Source organism: Oncorhynchus mykiss, chromosome 25 (genome assembly GCF_013265735.2).
Source record: "Oncorhynchus mykiss isolate Arlee chromosome 25, USDA_OmykA_1.1, whole genome shotgun sequence".
Lineage (NCBI taxonomy): Eukaryota > Metazoa > Chordata > Actinopteri > Salmoniformes > Salmonidae > Oncorhynchus > Oncorhynchus mykiss.
The window spans coordinates 31,004,755-31,025,611 of NC_048589.1; the positions used below are offsets into that span (position 1 = coordinate 31,004,755).

Sequence of the window (20,857 nt, forward strand, 5' to 3'; positions counted from 1 at the left end):
TGAACCGGGATTCGTCCGACCAGGCAATATTTTTCCACTCATCAATTGTCAAGTTTTGGTGATTTCCTGCCCACTGTAGCCAATTATTCTTGTTTTAGCTGATTGGAGTGGAACCTGTTCTGATCGTCTCCTGCAATAGCTCATCCGTGACAAGGACCGACTAGTTGTGCGTTCTGAGATGCCGTTCCCCTGTTGTACTGCGCTGTTTGTGGCCTGCCTGTTAGCTTGCACAATTCTTGCCATTCTCCTTCGACCTCTCTCATCAACGAGCTGTTTTCGCCCACAGGACTTCCGCTGAATGGAAGTTTTTTGTTTGTTGCACCATTCTCGGTAAACCCTAGAGACTGTTGTGCGTAAAAAGCCCAGGAGGCCGGCCATTTCTGAGATACTGGAACCGGCATGCCTGGTATTGACAATCATTCCACGCCCAGTCGCTTAGGTCACTCGTTTTGCCCATTCTAACGTTCACTCAAACACTAACTGGATGCCTGTCTGCTTTATATAGCTTGGCCACGTGACTCACTGTCTGTAGGAGTGAACCATTTTTGTGATCAGGGTGGTTTACCTAATAAACTGGCCACTGAGTGTATAAATGCCTGGTACATTTTGATAATTGTGCTCCAAATCTTTTTTATTTTTCACTGGAACAAAGGAGCATTCCCTATTCCAGGGGTCAATTGCGAGCTACCAGTAGCTTGCCGACCACCTATGTGTAGCTCGCAAAACAATTCTGAAAGTACATGCAATTTTCATGTGTTCCACCTCTAACTGTCATAAACAAATCTACCTTGTATCAGACACTGGAAACTCCCAGCTGCTATCTAACCAACGCAACATTGACATTATCCCACCCCTGGTTATGTAACAGTTTAACTTTAGTCCGTCCCCTCGCCCCTAACCGGCCTTCTGCACACAGACAACTGACACCCACAAAGCATCGTTACCCATCACGCCACAAAAGCCGCAGCCCTTGCAGAGCAAGGGGAACAACTACTTCAGGTCTCAGAGCGAGTGACGTCACCGACTGACACGCTATTAGCGCGCACTACCGCTAACTAGCTAGCCATTTCACATCGGTTACAGTTAGACACTACTGGCTTATAAAGCCAATATCTGCCAATTAATTTCCAGAAATATTGCCCATTTCTGTCTGTGTAGTGCAGGCGTTTGTCTAGCACTCCTTGTGTAGTCAGTTGTGATGGGTCGTTCGCAAACAAATGGCTCTTTTTGAACGGCTCTTTTTGGTGAAGTCGGTAACCGAATCGCAAATGTAATTTGGCTCCCTGATTTTCATGCTGTTTCTATTGCTTTTTGAGCTGCATATGTCGATTATTAAAACAATACGTCCCGAGGGGGTGTGGTATATGGCCAATATACCACGGCAAAGGGCTGTTTTTATGCACGACGCATCACGGAGTGATGGTATATTGGCCGTATACCACAAACCCCCAAGGTGCCTTATTGCTATTATAAACTGATTACCAATGTAATTAGAACAGTACAAATACATGTTTTGTACTCGTGGTATACGGTCTGATACAAAAGCTGAACATACACACATCCAGGTACTTTCCGCAGGTGCTGGAGTTGTAGGAAAACCCATGGAAAACAGAAAGGAAAACGCCGCACACTGCTGCTCATGCAGGTGATATTTATTTACATCACCCTTAGGTCTTCATCAGGCATCCATATCCCAGATGGGGGTGGAAGGTCCTATAAATAGGGGCAATACTCCGTGACAACACTTTCTGAAACAGGAGGTAAAAAAAAATGTATAACAGTTTCACAGTATCAAAATATATCATCATACACAGGGAAAGTGATCAATATTTACAGTAATATACAGTTGAAGTCGGAAGATTACATACACTTTTGGTTGAAGTCATTAAAACTTGTTTTTCAACCACTCCACAAATTTCTTGTTAACAAACTATAGTTTTGGCAAGCCGGTTAGGACATCTACTTTGTGCATGACAGTTGTCAAACAGTTGTTTACAGACAGATTATTTCACTTATAATTCACTGTATCACAATTCCAGTGGGTCAGAGGTTTACATACACTAAGTTGACTGTGCCTTTAAACAGCTTGGAAAATTATGTCATGGCTAATTGACATCATTTGAATCAATTGGAGGTGGACCCGTGGATGTATTTCAAGGCCTACTTTCAAACTCCGTGCCTCTTTGCTTGACATCATGGGAAAATCAAAAGAAATCAGCCAAGACCTCAGAAAAACAATTGTAGACCTCCACAAGTCTGGTTCATCCTTGGGAGCAATTTCCAAACGCCTGAAGGTACCACGTTCATCTGTGCAAACAATAGTACGCAAGTATAAACACCATGGGACCAAGCAGCCGTCATACCGCTCAGGAATCCTAGAGATGAATGTACTTTGGTGCGAAAAGTGCAAATCAATCCCAGAACAAAAGCAAAGGACAGTGTGAAGATGCTGGAGGAAACAGGTACAAAAGTATCTATATCCACAGTAAAACTAATCCTATATCGACATAACCTGAAAGGCCGCTCAGCAAGGAAGAAGCCATTAGTCATCTGGTCCACACTAATTTCTTTAGTGGTCAGGTAAACATTTATTTCAACTCACATTTCACGATCAGAGATAATGATAGGCAATGTTTTAGTCTTTAATTTAAAGATGTACTATTTTTTTCATGGTTTTAGTTCAATTTCTAAGATTTACTGAACGAAGAGCCATTTGGGAGCCAAATGAACAGCTATTTTAGGTAAATGGAGCCAAAATATCCAGCTCACAGAAAATACTTAGAATGCCCATCACTAGCAGTTGATGTGATAACTGTCTTGTTGAGATCGACCGATTAATCGGAATGGCCGATTAATTGGGTCCGATTTAATTAGGGCCGATTTCAGGTTTACACAACAATCGGTAATCAGCATTTTTGGACACCGATCATAGCCGATTACATTGCACTCCATGAGGAGACTGCGTGGCAGGCTGACTACCTGTTATGCGAGTGCAGCAAGGAGCCAAGGTGCTAGCTAGCATTAAACATATCTTATAAAAAACAATCAATCTTAACACAATCACTAGTAAACTACACATGGTTGATGATATTACTAGTTTATCTAGCTTGTTCTGCGTTGCATATAATCGATGCGGTGCCTGTTAATTTATCATAATTTATCACCGTGAAAAAAGCACTGTTGTTGCACCAATGTGTACCTAAGCATAAACATCAACACCTTTCTTAAAATCAATACACAAGTATATATTTTTAAACCTGCATATTTAGTTAATATTGCCTGCTAACATGAATTTCTTTTAACTAGGGAAATTGTATCACTTCTCTTGTGTTCTGTGCAACAGAGTCAGGGTATATGCAGCAGTTTGGGCTGCCTGGCTCATTGCGAACTGGGAAGACTATTTCTTCCTAACAAAGACAGCCAACTTCGCCAAACGGGGGATGATTTATCGAAAGCGCATTTGCGAAAAAAGCATAATCGTTGCACGAATGTACCTAACCATAAACATCAATGCCTTTCTTAAAATCAATACACAGAAGTATATATTTTTAAACCTGCATATTTACTTAAAAGAAATTCATGTTAGCAGGCAATATTAAACTAGGGAAATTGTGTCACTTTTCTTGCGTTCATTACACGCAGAGTCAGGGTATATGCAACAGCTTGAGCTGCCTGGCTCATTACAAACTAATTTGCCAGAATTTTACGTAATTATGACATAACATTGAAGGTTGTGCAATGTAACAGCAATATTTAGACTTATGGATGCCACCCGTTAGATAAAATACGGAACGGTTCCGTATTTCACTGAAAGAATAAACGTTTTATTTTCGAAATTATAGTTTCCGGATTCAACCATATTAATGACCTAAGGCTCGTATTTCTGTGTGTTATTATGTTAAAATTAAGTCTATGATTTGATATTTGATAGAGCAGTCTGACTGAGCAGTGGTATGCAGTAGCAGGCTCGTAAGCATTCATTCAAACAGCACTTTTGTGCGTTTGCCAGCATTGCGCTGTTTATGACTTCAAGCCTATCAACTCCCGAGATTTGGCTGGTGTAACCGATGTGAAATGGCTAGCTAGTTAGCGGGGTGCGTTCTAATAGCGTTTCAAAAGTCACATTTGCTCTGAGACTTGGAGTAGTTGTTCCCCTTGCAGAGGGGCTTTTGTGGAGCGATGGGTAACGATGCTTCGAGGGTGGCTGTTGTCGATGTGTTACTGGTTCGAGCCCAGGTAGGGGCGAGGAGAGGGACGGAAGCTATACTGTTACACTGGCAATACTAAAGTGCCTATAAGAACATCCAATAGTCAAAGGTACATGAAATACAAATGGTATAGAGAGAAATAGTCCTATAATTCCTATAATAACCTCAACCTAAAACTTCTTACCTGGGAATATTGAAGACTCTTGTTAAAAGGAACCACCAGCTTTCATATGTTCTCATGTTCTGAGCAAGGAACTTAAACATTAGCTTTTTTATTTGGCACATATTGCACTTTTACTTTCTTCTCCAACACTTTGTTTTTGCATTCTTTAAACCAAATTGAACATGTTTCATTATTTATTTGAGGCTAAATTGATTTCATTGATGTATTATATTAAGTTAAAATAAGTGTTAATTCAGTATTGTTATTATTATAAATGAATTAAAATCTGCCGATTTAATCGGTATCGGCTTTTTTTGGTCCTCCAATTATCGGTATCGGCGTTGAAAAATCATAAATCGGTCAACCTCTACCGTCTTGTGAGTTGACAGAAATACTTTCCCCAAAACCTTCTCAATTAAATGTTAACTGCGCAGTAGGCTTACCTGGCAAAAGTATATTATTTGTATCTATTTGAAAACTTTGCCATGAAATGAGCAGCAGCAGTACAGAATCATCGCTAGACTGGCACATTAGATCACATTGCACACTAGATGTGCAATTGAAGGTCCCGATGCGCAATTAAAGGGGAATTACACAAATCTACATTTGTTACTTTTTTTTCTGTACCTCCCCCCCAAAAATGGTCTTCTGATGTGATTTAAACATTGACATCGACTCGGAACATCCAATTTCGTTGTTTCTCTATGAACCATTGTCATTTTTAGTGTGAAATTAATTAAAAGCAGGAAAAATAAAACTAGGAACATAATTTTGGAAAATATTAAACAATTTGGGGAGAAAAAAACAGATTTTATAGGGCCCCTTTAGAGATTTTTTTATTAACCATTATTTTCCCAGGTATCTTGATGGAAAAACAGTGCATGTCTTTCTCTTTTACCCTAAGGACCTGGAGCTGAGGTGCGTTGCAGCGGAGAGGAGAAGAATGTGCCTTTTTTTTAAAGAAAAAACATCAGTAGCTCACAATGTTTCATTTTGGAGACCCCTGCCCTATTATCTCCCTCCCTCATTCATGACTATTCCTCCATGTGTAGCCTAACTGTAAACAGGTGATTTACACATCCTCAGTCTTCAGAAGGTTCACATGTACTGTTTAAATAGTTGTAGTCTGGGAGCATTTCCATGTAAAAGGACAAATGACCACCAACATTTGAAGTTCATAGGAGCATGTCAAATTGAGTGTCAAATGAAAGCTAAGTGTCTATATGTTTGAGAAATTAAGGCATATAAAACATTTGGAGTAAGTAAAGGCTTTGGTTTCTGGTCAAACAGATGGAAAAGGGGTCTTGTGACTTTCTGGTAGATGTTTTCTAAAAGAGAATGATATACATATCCATAATGATGAATTTCTGTATAGTACAGATCAGGGAACCGTGATGTTATTCTGTTACCGTTATTCTGTTACCGGATTCTGTCTCCTACTGTATTTGAATAACCAAAATACTGTATATATATTTTTTCAAACTCAATGTGTCATGCCACATCTTTGAATTGTAATTCAGAGCAGATTTTTAAGAGCTTTTGGAAAATGTGGTTGCATAAAAAACTGAGACATTTTACCGTAGTTCTGTTACCAAACTTTGCATCTGCACATTCTTCCAGTAAATGTGTATGTGAATTGTACATTATCTTCGTAATCCTTGTGCATAGAGTTGTATTGTTTACAACTAAACTGTGTGGTCATTCTCTCTCAGATTTTTACCACAATCATTTTGTCTCTCAACCTAGCCAAGTGGATTACGGAGCCAAACTGTGGGCTTGCAACTTCTGCTATCAGAGAAATCAGTTTCCACCTACCTATGCTGGGATATCAGAAGTGAACCAGCCAGCTGAGCTGCTGCCACAGTTCTCCACCATTGAATATGTTGTCCAGGTAATGTTTTTATTTGATCGATGCTGGATTCTCGAATTGTAATACAGTATTTTTTTTCCCCAAATCAAAATATTTTGATTTATCTCAATTTGATCCGTTTTATAATAGTTTTTAACAGCATTCAGATAAGATCTCATCTTTCCTACACGTATGTTATTTCATTTTCATCTAGTACATTAAAACAAGGCCTGTGTTGGACCTCTCATACATCTTGATAATGTTACTTGAAAACCATTTTGTCATTGTTTTTATTAGTCCACCTTAAAATTAGTTTGCTGTCCCCCTGGCCCCCACAGAAAATTAAACTATCAGTCATCTGTTGGATTCTAGCATCCTTTCACTGTTTTATGCAATAGGATAGTTGACCAGGTTCTCTCTCTTTACCCCACAGAGAGGTCCCCAGATGCCTCTGGTCTTCCTGTACGTGGTGGACACCTGCATGGAGGATGAAGACCTGCAGGCTCTGAAGGAGTCCTTACAGATGTCCCTGTCGCTGCTGCCTCCTACAGCCCTGGTTGGCCTCATCACCTTCGGACGCATGATCCAGGTCCACGAACTGGGCTGCGATGGCATCTCAAAGAGCTACGTCTTCAGGGGAACTAAAGACCTTAACGCCAAGCAGCTGCAGGAGATGCTGGGCTTGACCAAACCCACTGCTGCACAGGCAGGACGGGGACCACAAGCTCCACAGCCCCCCCTCTCCAACAGGTAAACCACGCTACAGTCTACAGCCTTGTTTTGACATTGTATACTGAACAAAAATATAAATGCACCATCTAAAGTGTTGGTCCCATGTTTCATGAGCTGAAATAAAAGATCCCAGGCATTTTTCAGACCACAAAAAAGTTCTTCTCTCACATTTTTTTACATCCCTGTTAGTGAGCATTTCTCCTTTGCAAAGATAATCCATCCACCTGACGGGAGTGGCATATCAAGAAGCTGATTAAACAGCATAATCATTACACAGGTGCACCTTGTGTAAAAGGCCACTCTAAAATGTGCAGTTATGTCAACCAACACAATGCCACAAATGTCTCATGTTTTGACGGAGCATGCAATTGGCATGCTGACTGCAGGAATGTCCACCAGAGCTGCTGCCAGATAATTTAATGTTAATATTTCTACCATAAGCCGCCTCCAACGCTGTTTTAGAGAATTTGGCAGTACGTCCAATCGGCCTCAACCTCAGACCATATGTAACCACGCCAGCCCAGGGACTCCACATCCGGCTTCTTCACCTGTGGGATCGTTTGAGACCAGCTACCTGGATAGCTGATGAAACTGAGGAGTATTTCTGTCTGTAATAAATAAATAAAAACTCGTTCTGATTGGCTGGACCTGGCTCGCCAGTGGGTGGGCCTGGCTCCCAAGTGGGTGGGCCAATGACATCCCATGCCCACCCATGGCTGCACCCCTGCCCAGTCATGTGAAATCAATAGATGAAGGCCTAATTAATTCATTTTAACTGACTTATTTCCTTATATAAACTCAGTAAAATCGTTGAAATTGTTACATTTTGCATTTATATTTTTGTTCAGTATAGTACCTTTTTTATTGTGGTCTGTAGATTGGTTGAATTGACTGATTTTATTGATTTATTGAATGTATAAGAAAAATACACATACAGCCACACACCAATGCCATGGCAGTACATACAGTACCTGGCAAAAGTTTGGACACTCAGGGGTTTTTCTTTATTTTTACTATTTTCTACATTGTAAAATAATAGTGAAGACATCAAACCTATTAAATATGCGTCATCAAGGCAAAGGGTGGCTACTTTGAAGAATATATTTTGATTTGTTTAACACTTTTTTTGGTTACTATGTAATTCCATATGTGTTATTTCATTGTTTTCTACATTGTAGAAATAAAGAGACTCTGGAATGAGTTGGTGTGTCCAAACATTTGACTGGTACTGTACATTAAAATAATTTAGCATGACACAAAATTAGACTAATCTTAGGACTTATTTTCTTTTTCCTAGATTCCTCCAGCCTGTCCAGAAGATTGACATGAACCTGACAGACCTGCTTGGAGAGCTCCAGAGGGATCCCTGGCCTGTCACTCAGGGAAAACGGCCCCTCCGCTCGTTAGGGTCGGCCATGTCCATCGCTGTTGGCTTGCTGGAGGTTAGACCTAGACAGAAATATAAACTGCCTCAATGCAGTCCTGGGTTCAAATAGTATTTAAAATATTTAAAATACTTTGGTTTGATAGATTTTTCCTGACCTAACGGCACCAATACAATAGTTATCTGGCATCTCAGGCAGACTGAAGCAATTGTTTTCAAAGTGTTTGAAAGATTTTAAATAATATTAAAATCCAGGTCTGTTCATATTTGTCATTGGAATGGTACATATTTCAATGACACCATTTTCAATATTACCATTTTAGTCTGATCAGCCCCCGCACACTACTTCAAATTCATATTTCCCTGTGTTCCTCTGTATGAAGTAGGATTTGTAAGATGTATAAACCTATTATGCCGTGGGAATTGACCAGGATTACTAGCTTTAGTCTGTGTTTGGTTGCATTGTTTAGTCCGCTTCATAGAAATGTTTTGTAATAAAATGTCCCTTTTTTCCACCATCCAGTGCACCTTCCCGAACACTGGGGCACGCATCATGACCTTCATCGGTGGACCAGCCACTCAGGGTCCAGGCATGGTGGTAGGAGATGAGCTAAAGACCCCTATTCGCTCCTGGCACGACATTGAGAAGGACAACGCCAAGTTCATGAAAAAGGGGACCAAAGTAAGTTTTGGCTCAACCTTTGACGGTTCACTTTTCCTGTTATTTAGATGAGTTTACCATGATCTGAACTTTTTTTCAGGTCCGTTGCCACTGTCTGTGAATGATGAAGTTGTGTGTTACACCACATTAAAGTGAGACAATCAGTTAAATGGCTAGATGTGTTTTAGCATAAGTTAAACAGGTATTACCTTTTTCTGTATATTATATTATGGGATATTTCTGCCATGGAAATCCTTGGGCGGGCCTCCTAAGTGTTTTTTCAGCCACCTAAATGTTTTAATGTATTTTTATAATATTTGAGAACTAACAATCACCATAAAAGTTAGGTAGAATAGAAAATTCCCATTTCAGTTGTGGCAGATCAGAGGGTTTGGTCAAGACGTATACCAATATCAGACACAGACAGAGAAGGATCAAGGGTGTATATTTAAATAATAGATCAAAAAGAAAATGGGATTCCATCTCCTGGCGGTATCCTGTCGGGCACAAAACTGAACTCTCTCTTCTTACCTCTGCAACTGTCAACCATACCACGGGAGTCCTTTCTTCCCCCATTCCTCCTGGCAGCTTTATGGGCCTTGCACAGCTGGTGAGCAATCTGCCCTTGATTACTCACCAGCTCCCAATCAGCCCCAATTAGTCCTGGCTGGAGAGCCCATCGAGACCTGGCATGTCCAGCAGATGGAGTCATCGCCTCATGATGTATACTCCATCTGTTACCAGGCCTCGATGAGTCTCCCCCTGTTGGCTGACCTGCTGTAGGCCACACAGTATAGATTTGATTATGTTTGAGCAAAATAACATAGCATTAGAATTGCAGGAAATTAGCTTTAAAACTGATTGCTATCTCAGCTCCATGGCAGAATATGTAGATTTGATGTAAAGTAGCTTTAAAACATTTTCTTTCAGATCCATGGCAAATGTGTAGAATTGCAGGAAATGTCCTTTACAGTTTTAAACATTTCTCTCAGCTCTATGAAGAAATGTGTAGAATTACTGGAATTTGACTTAATAATGCAAAAACATCTCTACACCACCAAGATGGGAGGCCTCTAAAATGTTCTCTGAAATTCAACCACGCCCAGTGAGCGTAGTGCCACGCCCTCTGCCACGCCCACCACCCCCTTTTTGATCCAGAAAACAACCTGATATTGGATCCTCTTTTTATCCTGTATGAAGTTAGGGTTTTACCCCTTTTCTTCATTTTCAGCATTACGAGGCATTGGCGAGCCGTGCCTCCATCAACGGCCACATCATAGACATCTATGCCTGTGCTCTGGACCAGACCGGACTGCTGGAGATGAAGTGTTGTTCCAATCACACCGGGTGAGGACACTCTGTCTGGTGAACACACAGGCTGAGTCCAAAATGGCTCCCTATATAGTTCACTACTTTTGACCAGGGCTTACAGGGCCCTGTCAAAAGTAGTGCGCTATATAGGGAATATAGTGCCATTTGATACGCTGAACACACACAAATATGTCAATAACACTGGCTCCTCCCATAGTAAGAGGAGAGTTTGTCCTCTGTTCTTCTTCTCAAATGCTCTCGTCTGATGCTTTGAGGAAGAGGAGGAGAGAGGAGAGGAGGCGGCGAAGAGAGACTTCTGAGATTCACCCTATGTATAGTTGAACTCCTATGAGTATATCTGTTTTGCAGAGGCTACATGGTGATGGCAGACTCTTTCAACACCTCACTATTCAAACAAACCTTCCAGAGGGTCTTTACCAAAGATGTGGCTGGAGCCTTCAAGATGGCCTTCGCTGGTACTCTGGAGATAAAGGTAGAGCCATTGCACAGACTGGCGGTGTCTGAAATGGTACCGTTTTACCTAATATAGTGTACTAGTAGTGCACTTTTAAGGAATAGGGTGTCATTTTAGAACACAGCCACTGTTCCAATATCTACGCATACTCAATACATTGCTTCTACGTAGTGTGGATATTGGAACAGAGCGACATGCTCTCTTGGATAGGTGATTCTATCCATAAAACTCTATGGGAAATATAGATTTCTTGACTTTGTAGTTTACCAAATAGAATTGTGCGCAAACTGCTAATATCTTCTAATATCATCTGTCCTTCTTCATTTCAGACGTCTCGAGAGATCAAGATTTCAGGAGCCATCGGGCCATGTGTGTCATTAAATGCCAAAGGGCCGTGTGTGTCTGAAAATGTGAGTCCATGTCAAATACATAGAACAGTGACCGAATACTCTACATCATCGATCAGCTGATATGCAGAACAGACTTGTACTTTTGACCGGTCAACACTTTTGTAACTGTAGTTGTTAATCCAGAATATTGTGTGTCCTGAATCTCTGCCGAAGGAGATGTATCAACGTTGCTCTGTTTCTGGTCCCTTGTAGAACAATGTCGTTTTGATACTGATCCCTTCTGTTTGTTTCCTTAAAGGAAATTGGAACAGGGGGCACATCTCAATGGAAGATATGTGGTCTTGACCATAACACCACTCTGGCAGTGTACTTTGAGGTGGTCAATCAGGTATGCCTTCATATTACACACTCTGGATTGTGATCACTAAGCTACTTTTGGCAATAACTGCCATATTTTGTGTAATGTTACCATATTTTGTGTTAAAAGCTTTTTATTGGCAAGGTTTCTGAGTAGTCGTTTTTATATCACAGTAATCTGAGATTAGGTGATCCACAGAGCAATGTTCCACTTGTGCCAAAGACTCAGTGAATTTGATTGCACCACCATAGAGGGTTCTAGCTGTTCCATAATGATCTCTTCCACTGCTGTACTGGGCTGGTCAGAGGTACCGGATAGAGGTGCAACAGCATCACTATGCCACCAGACGGTATGCTCATATATTAAACCACTATGGCCTCTTTATGAAACATACAGTAGTATAAGATGGATCTATAAATGTAATTGAGATGATCACATTCATTTTAATCCAATACATCCAGTTATGATAAACTGAAAGATTACATTTCAATGATTTTAGATAGGCAGTGTTGCCATAGGTATATTTATTGAGGAAGAACACATTTGGACAGACAGTAATGTTTGTATATGTACAGTTTAGTACAGTTTGCAATCTAGTTCAAACATTGTAGTTCAACATTGTAGTTCAAACAGACAATGGTCCAATGTCCCTGATTGACTGTACAATGTGCATTGTAAGCTAACCTTTTTAGTTAGAAACAGAACAGATAAGATCGCTGGTATGGCAGTCTTCGTGTATAGATCCACTTAAGACACAAGTGTCACAATCCCATTGGTCATACTAGAGACTGTCAGTCTGTTGCATCCTGTCACCACAATGATCCTTCATATGGTCCTTCTCTGGTGTTTAGTCCCAACCTGTATTGTATTTCATTTCATTCATTCATTTTGTTCACTCAGTAACAATTGCCACTTTTTTTTCAGGGAGTCCCGGGATTCATAAAATTAAGTCTGTAGTTGGTCTGTATTTTAGTCTGTAGTCAGGCTAGTTTTTCAGATGGCTCCACAGTGACAGAGTCTTGTCCTAGTGTAGTGTCCATAGTGTCTTTACCATCCTCCATAGTCACCTTTGACATGAATTTGGCCTCTGGTGACCCTGTTTTGGAGTTGGCTTCTGACAAGAGTGATGGGTTGGAGATGTTGTGATGGTGGCGATCTTGGCTCACTATCTCAAGTTGGATGGCGGTGCTCTGTGGGCAGGAGTTCTTCAGAGGGCGCTGGAACAGCCGTCGTATTTTATTCAGGCTTTTCCGCAGAGCCGCTCTGTAGCGCCTGAGAGGGAGAGGGAGGGAGAAAGAGATGGGAGGGGGAGTGAGTGAGTGAGATTGAATTTAGAGAGAGAGGGGTATAGAAAATAACCAACAATGCAGTGCAGCCAGCTGCTCGGCCTCATCGGCTCTACAGCTCTGCTCCAACACTGAGAAGCTCATTTCATAATCTCAAGTGCTCAGCTTTTCCCCCTCATAACAGTCGTCATTTAGAAATGTTCTGGAGCTAGCAGTTTCTATGGAGATTTAAATAGAAAGACTATTTTTTTGGATAGTTTTGTGTGTGTGTGTGTATGTATGTGTATATATGTATATATATATATGTGTGTGTATGTATGTATGTATGTATGTATGTATGTATGTACAGTGCCTTGCGAAAGTATTCGGCCCCCTTGAACTTTGCGACCTTTTGCCAAACATAAAGATATAAAACTGTATTTTTTTGTGAAGAATCAACAACAAGTGGGACACAATCATGAAGTGGAACGACATTTATTGGATATTTCAAACTTTTTTAACAAATCAAAAACTGAAAAATTGGGCGTGCAAAATTATTCAGCCCCCTTAAGTTAATACTTTGTAGCGCCACCTTTTGCTGCGATTACAGCTGTAAGTCGCTTGGGGTATGTCTCTATCAGTTTTACACATCGAGAGACTGACATTTTTTCCCATTCCTCCTTGCAAAACAGCTCAAGCTCAGTGAGGTTGGATGGAGAGCATTTGTGAACGGCAGTTTTCAGTTCTTTCCACAGATTCTCGATTGGATTCATGTCTGGACTTTGACTTGGCCATTCTAGCACCTGGATATGTTTATTTTTGAACCATTCCATTGTAGATTTTGCTTTATGTTTTGGATCATTGTCTTGTTGGAAGACAAATCTCCGTCCCAGTCTCAGGTCTTTTGCAGACTCCATCAGGTTTTCTTCCAGAATGGTCCTGTATTTGGCTCCATCCATCTTCCCATCAATTTTAACCATCTTCCCTGTCCCTGCTGAAGAAAAGCAGGCCCAAACCATGATGCTGCCACCACCATGTTTGACAGTGGGGATGGTGTGTTCAGGGTGATGAGTTGTGTTGCTTTTACGCCAAACATAACGTTTTGCATTGTTGCCAAAAAGTTCAATTTTGGTTTCATCTGACCAGAGCACCTTCTTCCACATGTTTGGTGTGTCTCCCAGGTGGCTTGTGGCAAACTTTAAACAACACTTTTTATGGATATCTTTAAGAAATGGCTTTCTTCTTGCCACTCTTCCATAAAGGCCAGATTTGTGCAATATACGACTGATTGTTGTCCTATGGACAGAGTCTCCCACCTCAGCTGTAGATCTCTGCAGTTCATCCAGAGTGATCATGGGAAAGTTTAGAGGGACGGCCAGGTCTTGGTAGATTTGCAGTGGTCTGATACTCCTTCCATTTCAATATTATCGCTTGCACAGTGCTCCTTGGGATGTTTAAAGCTTGGGAAATCTTTTTGTATCCAAATCCGGCTTTAAACTTCTTCACAACAGTATCTCGGACCTGCCTGGTGTGTTCCTTGTTCTTCATGATGCTCTCTGCGCTTTTAACGGACCTCTGAGACTATCACAGTGCAGGTGCATTTATACGGAGACTTGATTACACACAGGTGGATTGTATTTATCATCATTAGTCATTTAGGTCAACATTTGATCATTCAGAGATCCTCACTGAACTTCTGGAGAGAGTTTGCTGCACTGAAAGTAAAGGGGCTGAATAATTTTGCACGCCCAATTTTTCAGTTTTTGATTTGTTAAAAAGGTTAGAAATATCCAATAAATGTTGTTCCACTCCATGATTGTGTCCCACTTGTTGTTGATTCTTCACAAAAAAATACAGTTTTATATCTTTATGTTTGAAGCCTGAAATGTGGCAAAAGGTCGCAAAGTTCAAGGGGGCCGAATACTATATATATGTGTATATATATATATGTATGTATATATATACTATATGTATATATATATGTATGTATATATATGTATATATATATGTACACACACACACACACACACACACACACAAAACTATCCAAAAAAAGAGTCTTTCTATCTAAATCTCCATAGAAACTGCCCCTCTCAACGTGATTGACTGAGGTTAGAGGAATAGAAACCCATGGATTTGGAGATGAAAATGAGGAGGGTATCAAGTTGATTTTGATTGGAAGTGTTTCCGTGCTTTGGACCAAATGTTACCACCTCCCAATACTAAAATATGGAAGAGATACAACAAAGAGCTTTGCGATCTAAACTAGCAGTGGTCACACCAAATGTTCTTATTTCATCAACACGGTTAAGTACAAGCATATTAAGTGTTGTAGAGAACAATCTGATGATTTATTTTATGTGATTCATAATGACATCGGCTAAAGAAAGCCTCATTTAGTAGCACCTCTTGAATTGACCTGTATTTCACTACATTCTAGAGCGTGAGTGAACGCCCTACAACATGTTTGGAACATCAAATCACAATAAAGTCGCAGTATCGAATCGCAATACATATTGTATTGGCACCTAAATATCTTGATATTATTGTGAGGTCCCAGCCCTATTGCTTATCCCTTACGTCTGAATCAAGATCATTTCTCAATTCCCTCTGATTTTGGTTTCATGTGGCCATTGATGGACAACAAGGATATTGAGTGGCTTTATATTGAGGTATAACATCTTCATAAGATTGAGCCTTATTCTTCCTGAGACGCAGCATTGAAATGACTTTATATTGTCTGAGTGACTGTTTGTTTGGGGCTATTAAGGGGAAGTTGAAAGGGGATACCTAGTCAGTTGGACAACTGAATGCATTCAATTGAAATGTTTCTTCCGCATTTAACCCAACCCCTCTGAATCAGAGAGGTGCAAGGGGCTGCCTCAATCGACGTCCAGCGAGCAGTTGTTGGCTATTGCTTACGTCTGCGTCATGGAGTTGATCCATGGGTTGAGAGCGGAGGTGAGGAGGATGAGCCAGGTAGCCACGGCTGAGGCTGCTGCTGGCGGGTCATGGCCACTGAACGTCTCATAGAAACAGGTGGTGATGTAAGGCAGCCAGCACACTAGCAGGCACACTTACAAGGGAGAGAATTAAGTCAGGAGATTATCAGAGTAATTACGTTAGAAAAGTATATTTATGGAGAAATGCAGACAGGCAGTTATTTGACTAATTACGGGAACGTTATAAGAATTCTATTTGGTATATTTATGGAATCTCGCAAATATATAACAATGAGCCTCATTGTTATGTGTGTAATGTTATTGTAGCACATTAATATGAACAAATTCAAGAAGACTGAATTTCACCATCTATAAATGTAGCCAACAGAAAAATGTGAATAACAGCCACTGATGGACCTTGACACTTTGTTCCTTACATAAAAGGCTTTTATTATGTGTCTGTGCTCAGTGCTCAGAGTACATCAAAGGGTTATAATCAAAGGCTTATGCCTGGCTTTGTTGGAAATAAATGGCATCAACAAATCAATAGCTTCACTGTACTATTCACAAGGTTAAGTACCAATGAGACTCACCCACAGTTGCCACCATCACTAAGGAGCTCCTGAAGTAGTTATTAGCAGGGACATAAAAACAGTGCTGGTCATTGCAAACAAATGTCCCTCGCCGCACCTGTTTCCTCACAATATACACAATGTACGCATACATGGAGCACATGATGAGTATGGGTGCTATGATCCCGACCACGATGAAGAGCAGACTGAAGCCCCTGTAGTCTGGCTGGAAGCTGGGGGCACACAGGAACCTGGTGCTGCTGTAGCTGTAGCGGCCGAAGCCCAGCAGTGGCAAGGCTGCGTTGATCAGGCCGTAGAGCCACACCAGGACCAGCACCACCCTGGTCCTCCTGGACGTGCAGATGGTGCTGTAGCTCAGGGCGAAACAGATCTCTGTAAACTTGTCAATGGTGGCCCAGGTCAGGGAGTGGATGGAGGCCAGCTGAAGAAGCAGGTAGAGGAAGGCGCTGCCCTGGCAGAGGGGCCCGTCGCTGGGGTAGCCCTGCGTTCTGAACAGGCTGTTGTGGACTCCGAAGGGAATGATGGAGAGACCCAGGGCGAGGTCACTCAGGCAGAAGCTCAGGGTCAGGGCCCAGGTTTCGGTGTGGAGCTCCTTGTTAAGAAGAACCACCAGTAATAAAACCACATTACCACACACAGAGAACAGACTGGAGACCACCATCAGAGCTGCATAGACCTGGGCTACCGGCATCCTCACGGCCTCCCTGGGTTGGCTGGCTGCTAACTCTCCTCTCGCCTGGTTCAGTCCATGAGCACTGACTGGCTGACTGGCTGACTTGACTGACTTGCCTGGCTGACTGACTGGTGGACAGAGTCTGACGTGTAAAGTCACGTTATCCTGTGTGTGTCGATCCTCTGGGGCTCCAGGGAACCGGTTGCTGTTGTGATGTGTCAGTCTCCTGCTGTTCTCCAAGTCATCAAGCTATCCTCCTATTCTCTGGCCTGTGGAGTTCAGTACAAGGGCTTAGCTTGTTCCTTACTATACACTATCTATTAGAGTGTGGAAGGGAAAGAAAAACAGACCAGAACAACTTACTTTCAAGCACTAGATTTTTGAGGAGTGAGAGAGGGAGAGAGATGCTCTCTGTGTAAACAGAAGCTTGAGATCCAATATCCTCTCCTCCACTCTAATGGCTGCAGCACAGTTAATGAGCCATTTGGCTCTGGAGTGTTTTGGGGGTTATTGGTAAGGAGCTTGCCTCTAATTCGATCTAAGCTCCCAATCATGAATTATTAATGAATTATTATGAATTATTAAGCCCCCTCATATCACCCAATTATTTCAGTTGTTCTGAAAGTTGTCCAGAAGGCAGTAGCAGTTATGTGTGTTTGTACAGGGAAAACCATTTGAATAAAACTCACAGGCACCACCCACTTATATTAGCCTAGTTAGATGGGTCATTTACATTTATCATATCTTGGCGTTGTTTTATAACATGTGCATGTGTACATTTATAATCAGATAACTTGTTCTCAATTGTTTTCGAATGATCCTACCAACCGTTCTTGTCTCCTCTACACAGCATAATGCACCTATACCCCAGGGGGGCCGAGGCGCGGTCCAGTACGTCACCCAGTACCAACACTCCAGTGGACAGAAACGCATCCGAGTCACCACCACGGCCAGAAAGTAAATACACACACACACATGCACACACACACACACACACACACACACACACACACACACACACACACACACACAGATTGCGTATTTAACTCACTTCAAAACATAAAACTTATAAAAACACACAAACATATGAATCTGGATTTGATTCTTCATTCACATCTTCTTTTCAAAGTAACTACAGACTTTAAGGTTTATCTACCACTTTTTATTCCACTATGGAACTGCATCTGGAAATGCATCTTGTTTCCATAGCAACGCGGTAGGGAAGAGGGCAAAGTGTGTTTGTTGTCTTGTGATCAGAGGAGGAGATTATCTTGGTTGTTACTGTTAAATGTGTATTTATGTAGATACTAACTGAGCTGTGATGTAACTCTCAGTATGGCGTTTGATCAATGTTGACATTCATGTTAGTTATTGTATTTTATTGTATTTTACCTTATGAGATCTGTGTTTATACAATGCTCAACATGTGACAGGGCAGTGGCAAGTGGAAATTTGTATAAATAAGCAGAGTTCCAGACTGTTTTTAAAACATCAGTTCAATTTACTCATGGACTTACTCATTTAAAGGGCTTATTATGCTTAAAGGCTTTTCAATGTCAAAGCAACCTGAACAAAACATCTGACATCATATCCCTTATTATTTTATTTATTTATTTGTATTATATATTTGTTTTACCTCCTTTTTCTCCCCAATTTCATGGTATCCAATTGTTACTAGTTACTGTCTTGTCTCATCGCTACAAATCCCGTACGGGCTTGGGAGAGACGAAGGTCGGGAGCCATGTGTCCTCCGATACACAACCCAACCAAGCCGCACTGCTTCTTAACACAGCGCGCATCCAACCCGGAAGCCATCCGCACCATTGTGTCGGAGGAAACACCATACACCTAGCGATCTGGTCAGCGCGCACTGCGCCCATCCCGCCACAGGAGTCGCTAGTGCGCAATGAGACAAGGATATCCCTACCGGCCTAACCCGGACGACGCTAGGCCAATTGTGCGTCGCCCCATGGACCTTCCGGTCACGGCCACCTGCGACAGAGCCTGGGCTCAAACCCAGAGTCACTGGTGGCACAGCTAGCACTGCAATGCAGTGACTTAGACCACTGCGCCACCCGGGAGGCCTTCATATCCCTTATTTACCTCATGTAACCATACTAACTATAGTAGAGATTCGTGTTGGTAGTATCACTTATAAAGGAGAACCTTACAACTGAAATAAACAAAAGTGTTTACGTCAAATGATATGCAATGCTTATGTAGGTTGTTTCTCTCTCTGTCTCTGCCTCTCTCAGCTGGGCAGATGCAGGGACCCAGATCCAGAGCATTGCAGCATCATTTGACCAGGAGGCCTCAGCCATCCTGATGGCCAGACTGGCTGTGTATCGCGCTGAGACGGAGGAGGGTCCCGACGTGCTACGCTGGCTGGATAGACAGCTCATCCGACTGGTAAGACAGTATTCTCACTACTATTCTTAGTGTCTGCATCCCAAATGACACCCCATTCCCTTTATAGTGCACCACTTTTGGCCATAGCCTTATATCTAAGACAGAGCAACACATGACATGGAAGATTGGCAGGGGTCAAGGCAGAGGGCTGCTTTATTTTCCCCTCCACAGAGCCTTCATAAATGGACCAGGTTTTAAAAAAAAAAAGGAGATGTTGAAATGTAACAATATCATTATTTCCTACTGCAACCAGTGAAAGTAGCTATTTCCAGGCTATCAGGCATGCTCAAGTAGTGTGATGAAGTGTGAAGTCGCATTTTATTTTTAAGTGTAGACTCTGGAAGGACTTTCTGGTAGGTCTCCTGTTTCATTGCCTTTTTCTCTCTCCTTTCCAGTGTCAGAAGTTTGGAGATTATCATAAGGATGATCCCAACTCCTTCCGCTTCTCAGAAACCTTTTCTCTCTATCCCCAGGTAATTGAACATGTGCTGAATGACTGATTGGCTCTTTAGTAGAACAACACAGTTATAGCTAGTACACAGATGTGTTATAAATAGCTTAACGGTAAAAATATATTTTTTAAAGTAATGTTTCAGTCTTTGTATAAAAATGATTTTAAAATGCACATTATAGCTTTGGCAGCATGATGGAATGCATTTTAAAACCTGCTTCTCCTGCGTCCCTCAGTTTATGTTCCATCTGAGAAGGTCTCCCTTTCTGCAAGTGTTCAACAACAGTCCAGATGAGAGCTCGTACTACAGACACCAGTTCATGCGTCAGGACCTGACCCAGTCTCTCATCATGATACAACCCATTCTCTATGCCTACTCCTTCAACGGGCCCCCAGAGGTAAGACCGACACACACAGACACAGACATGCACAAGCAGACACACACACAGACACTCACACACGTATTTTTCCACTGAAAAATGTGCTTTACTTCTTCTTTCTAAACGTAAATCATGGATGCCTTATGAAGACCTCAATCTCTCTGACTCTCCCACCTCCCTCCCACTCACATTCTGCAAGCCTAGCTGTGTTGCTCAGGTCAACAGAGAGAGAGTGCACAGATACCCCGGTCCTTTTATAACAGATTACCTTGTGGTTAATTAGTGTAGTGTGTGTGAGTACAGTAATGTGTTCCAGACAAGCGGTTTTTTTCAGTGCAGATATCAACAGTGTGATTTTTAACACCTTACAGACAGACAGCGTAGTACACACCTCTCTGAAAAGGGTAAGTTATTTAACAGTGGTTGCGTCATAAATGGCTCCTTATTCCCTACATAGTGCACTACGGGGTTCTAGTCAAAAATAGTGCACTATGTTGAAAATGGGGTGCCATTTGGGACTTACATACTGACCAAACCGGATGCGTGCGTGCACCTGCCTGCGCCTGTTGATTTTGTACCCTCACACGAGACACAATCACAACACGCAGGTTGAAATAACAAAAACTCTGAACCAATCTTAATTTGTGGACAGG

The 20,857-nt window shown here is 41.7% G+C and overlaps 1 protein-coding gene across 1 annotated transcript in view; it reads left to right on the forward strand.

Moving 5' to 3' along the window:
• Positions 1 to 20,857, forward strand: part of LOC110505784 (protein transport protein Sec23A) — a 40,305-nt gene that overhangs the window by 4,239 nt on the left and 15,209 nt on the right. The window contains exons 3-14 of the mRNA XM_021585220.2: positions 6,118 to 6,262; positions 6,654 to 6,970; positions 8,250 to 8,394; positions 8,860 to 9,018; positions 10,229 to 10,344; positions 10,678 to 10,801; positions 11,113 to 11,193; positions 11,432 to 11,521; positions 17,815 to 17,921; positions 19,220 to 19,373; positions 19,769 to 19,846; positions 20,061 to 20,222. Coding sequence (XP_021440895.1) covers positions 6,118 to 6,262; positions 6,654 to 6,970; positions 8,250 to 8,394; positions 8,860 to 9,018; positions 10,229 to 10,344; positions 10,678 to 10,801; positions 11,113 to 11,193; positions 11,432 to 11,521; positions 17,815 to 17,921; positions 19,220 to 19,373; positions 19,769 to 19,846; positions 20,061 to 20,222 — 1,678 coding nt within the window. The remainder of the gene's footprint in view (positions 1 to 6,117; positions 6,263 to 6,653; positions 6,971 to 8,249; positions 8,395 to 8,859; positions 9,019 to 10,228; positions 10,345 to 10,677; positions 10,802 to 11,112; positions 11,194 to 11,431; positions 11,522 to 17,814; positions 17,922 to 19,219; positions 19,374 to 19,768; positions 19,847 to 20,060; positions 20,223 to 20,857) is intronic.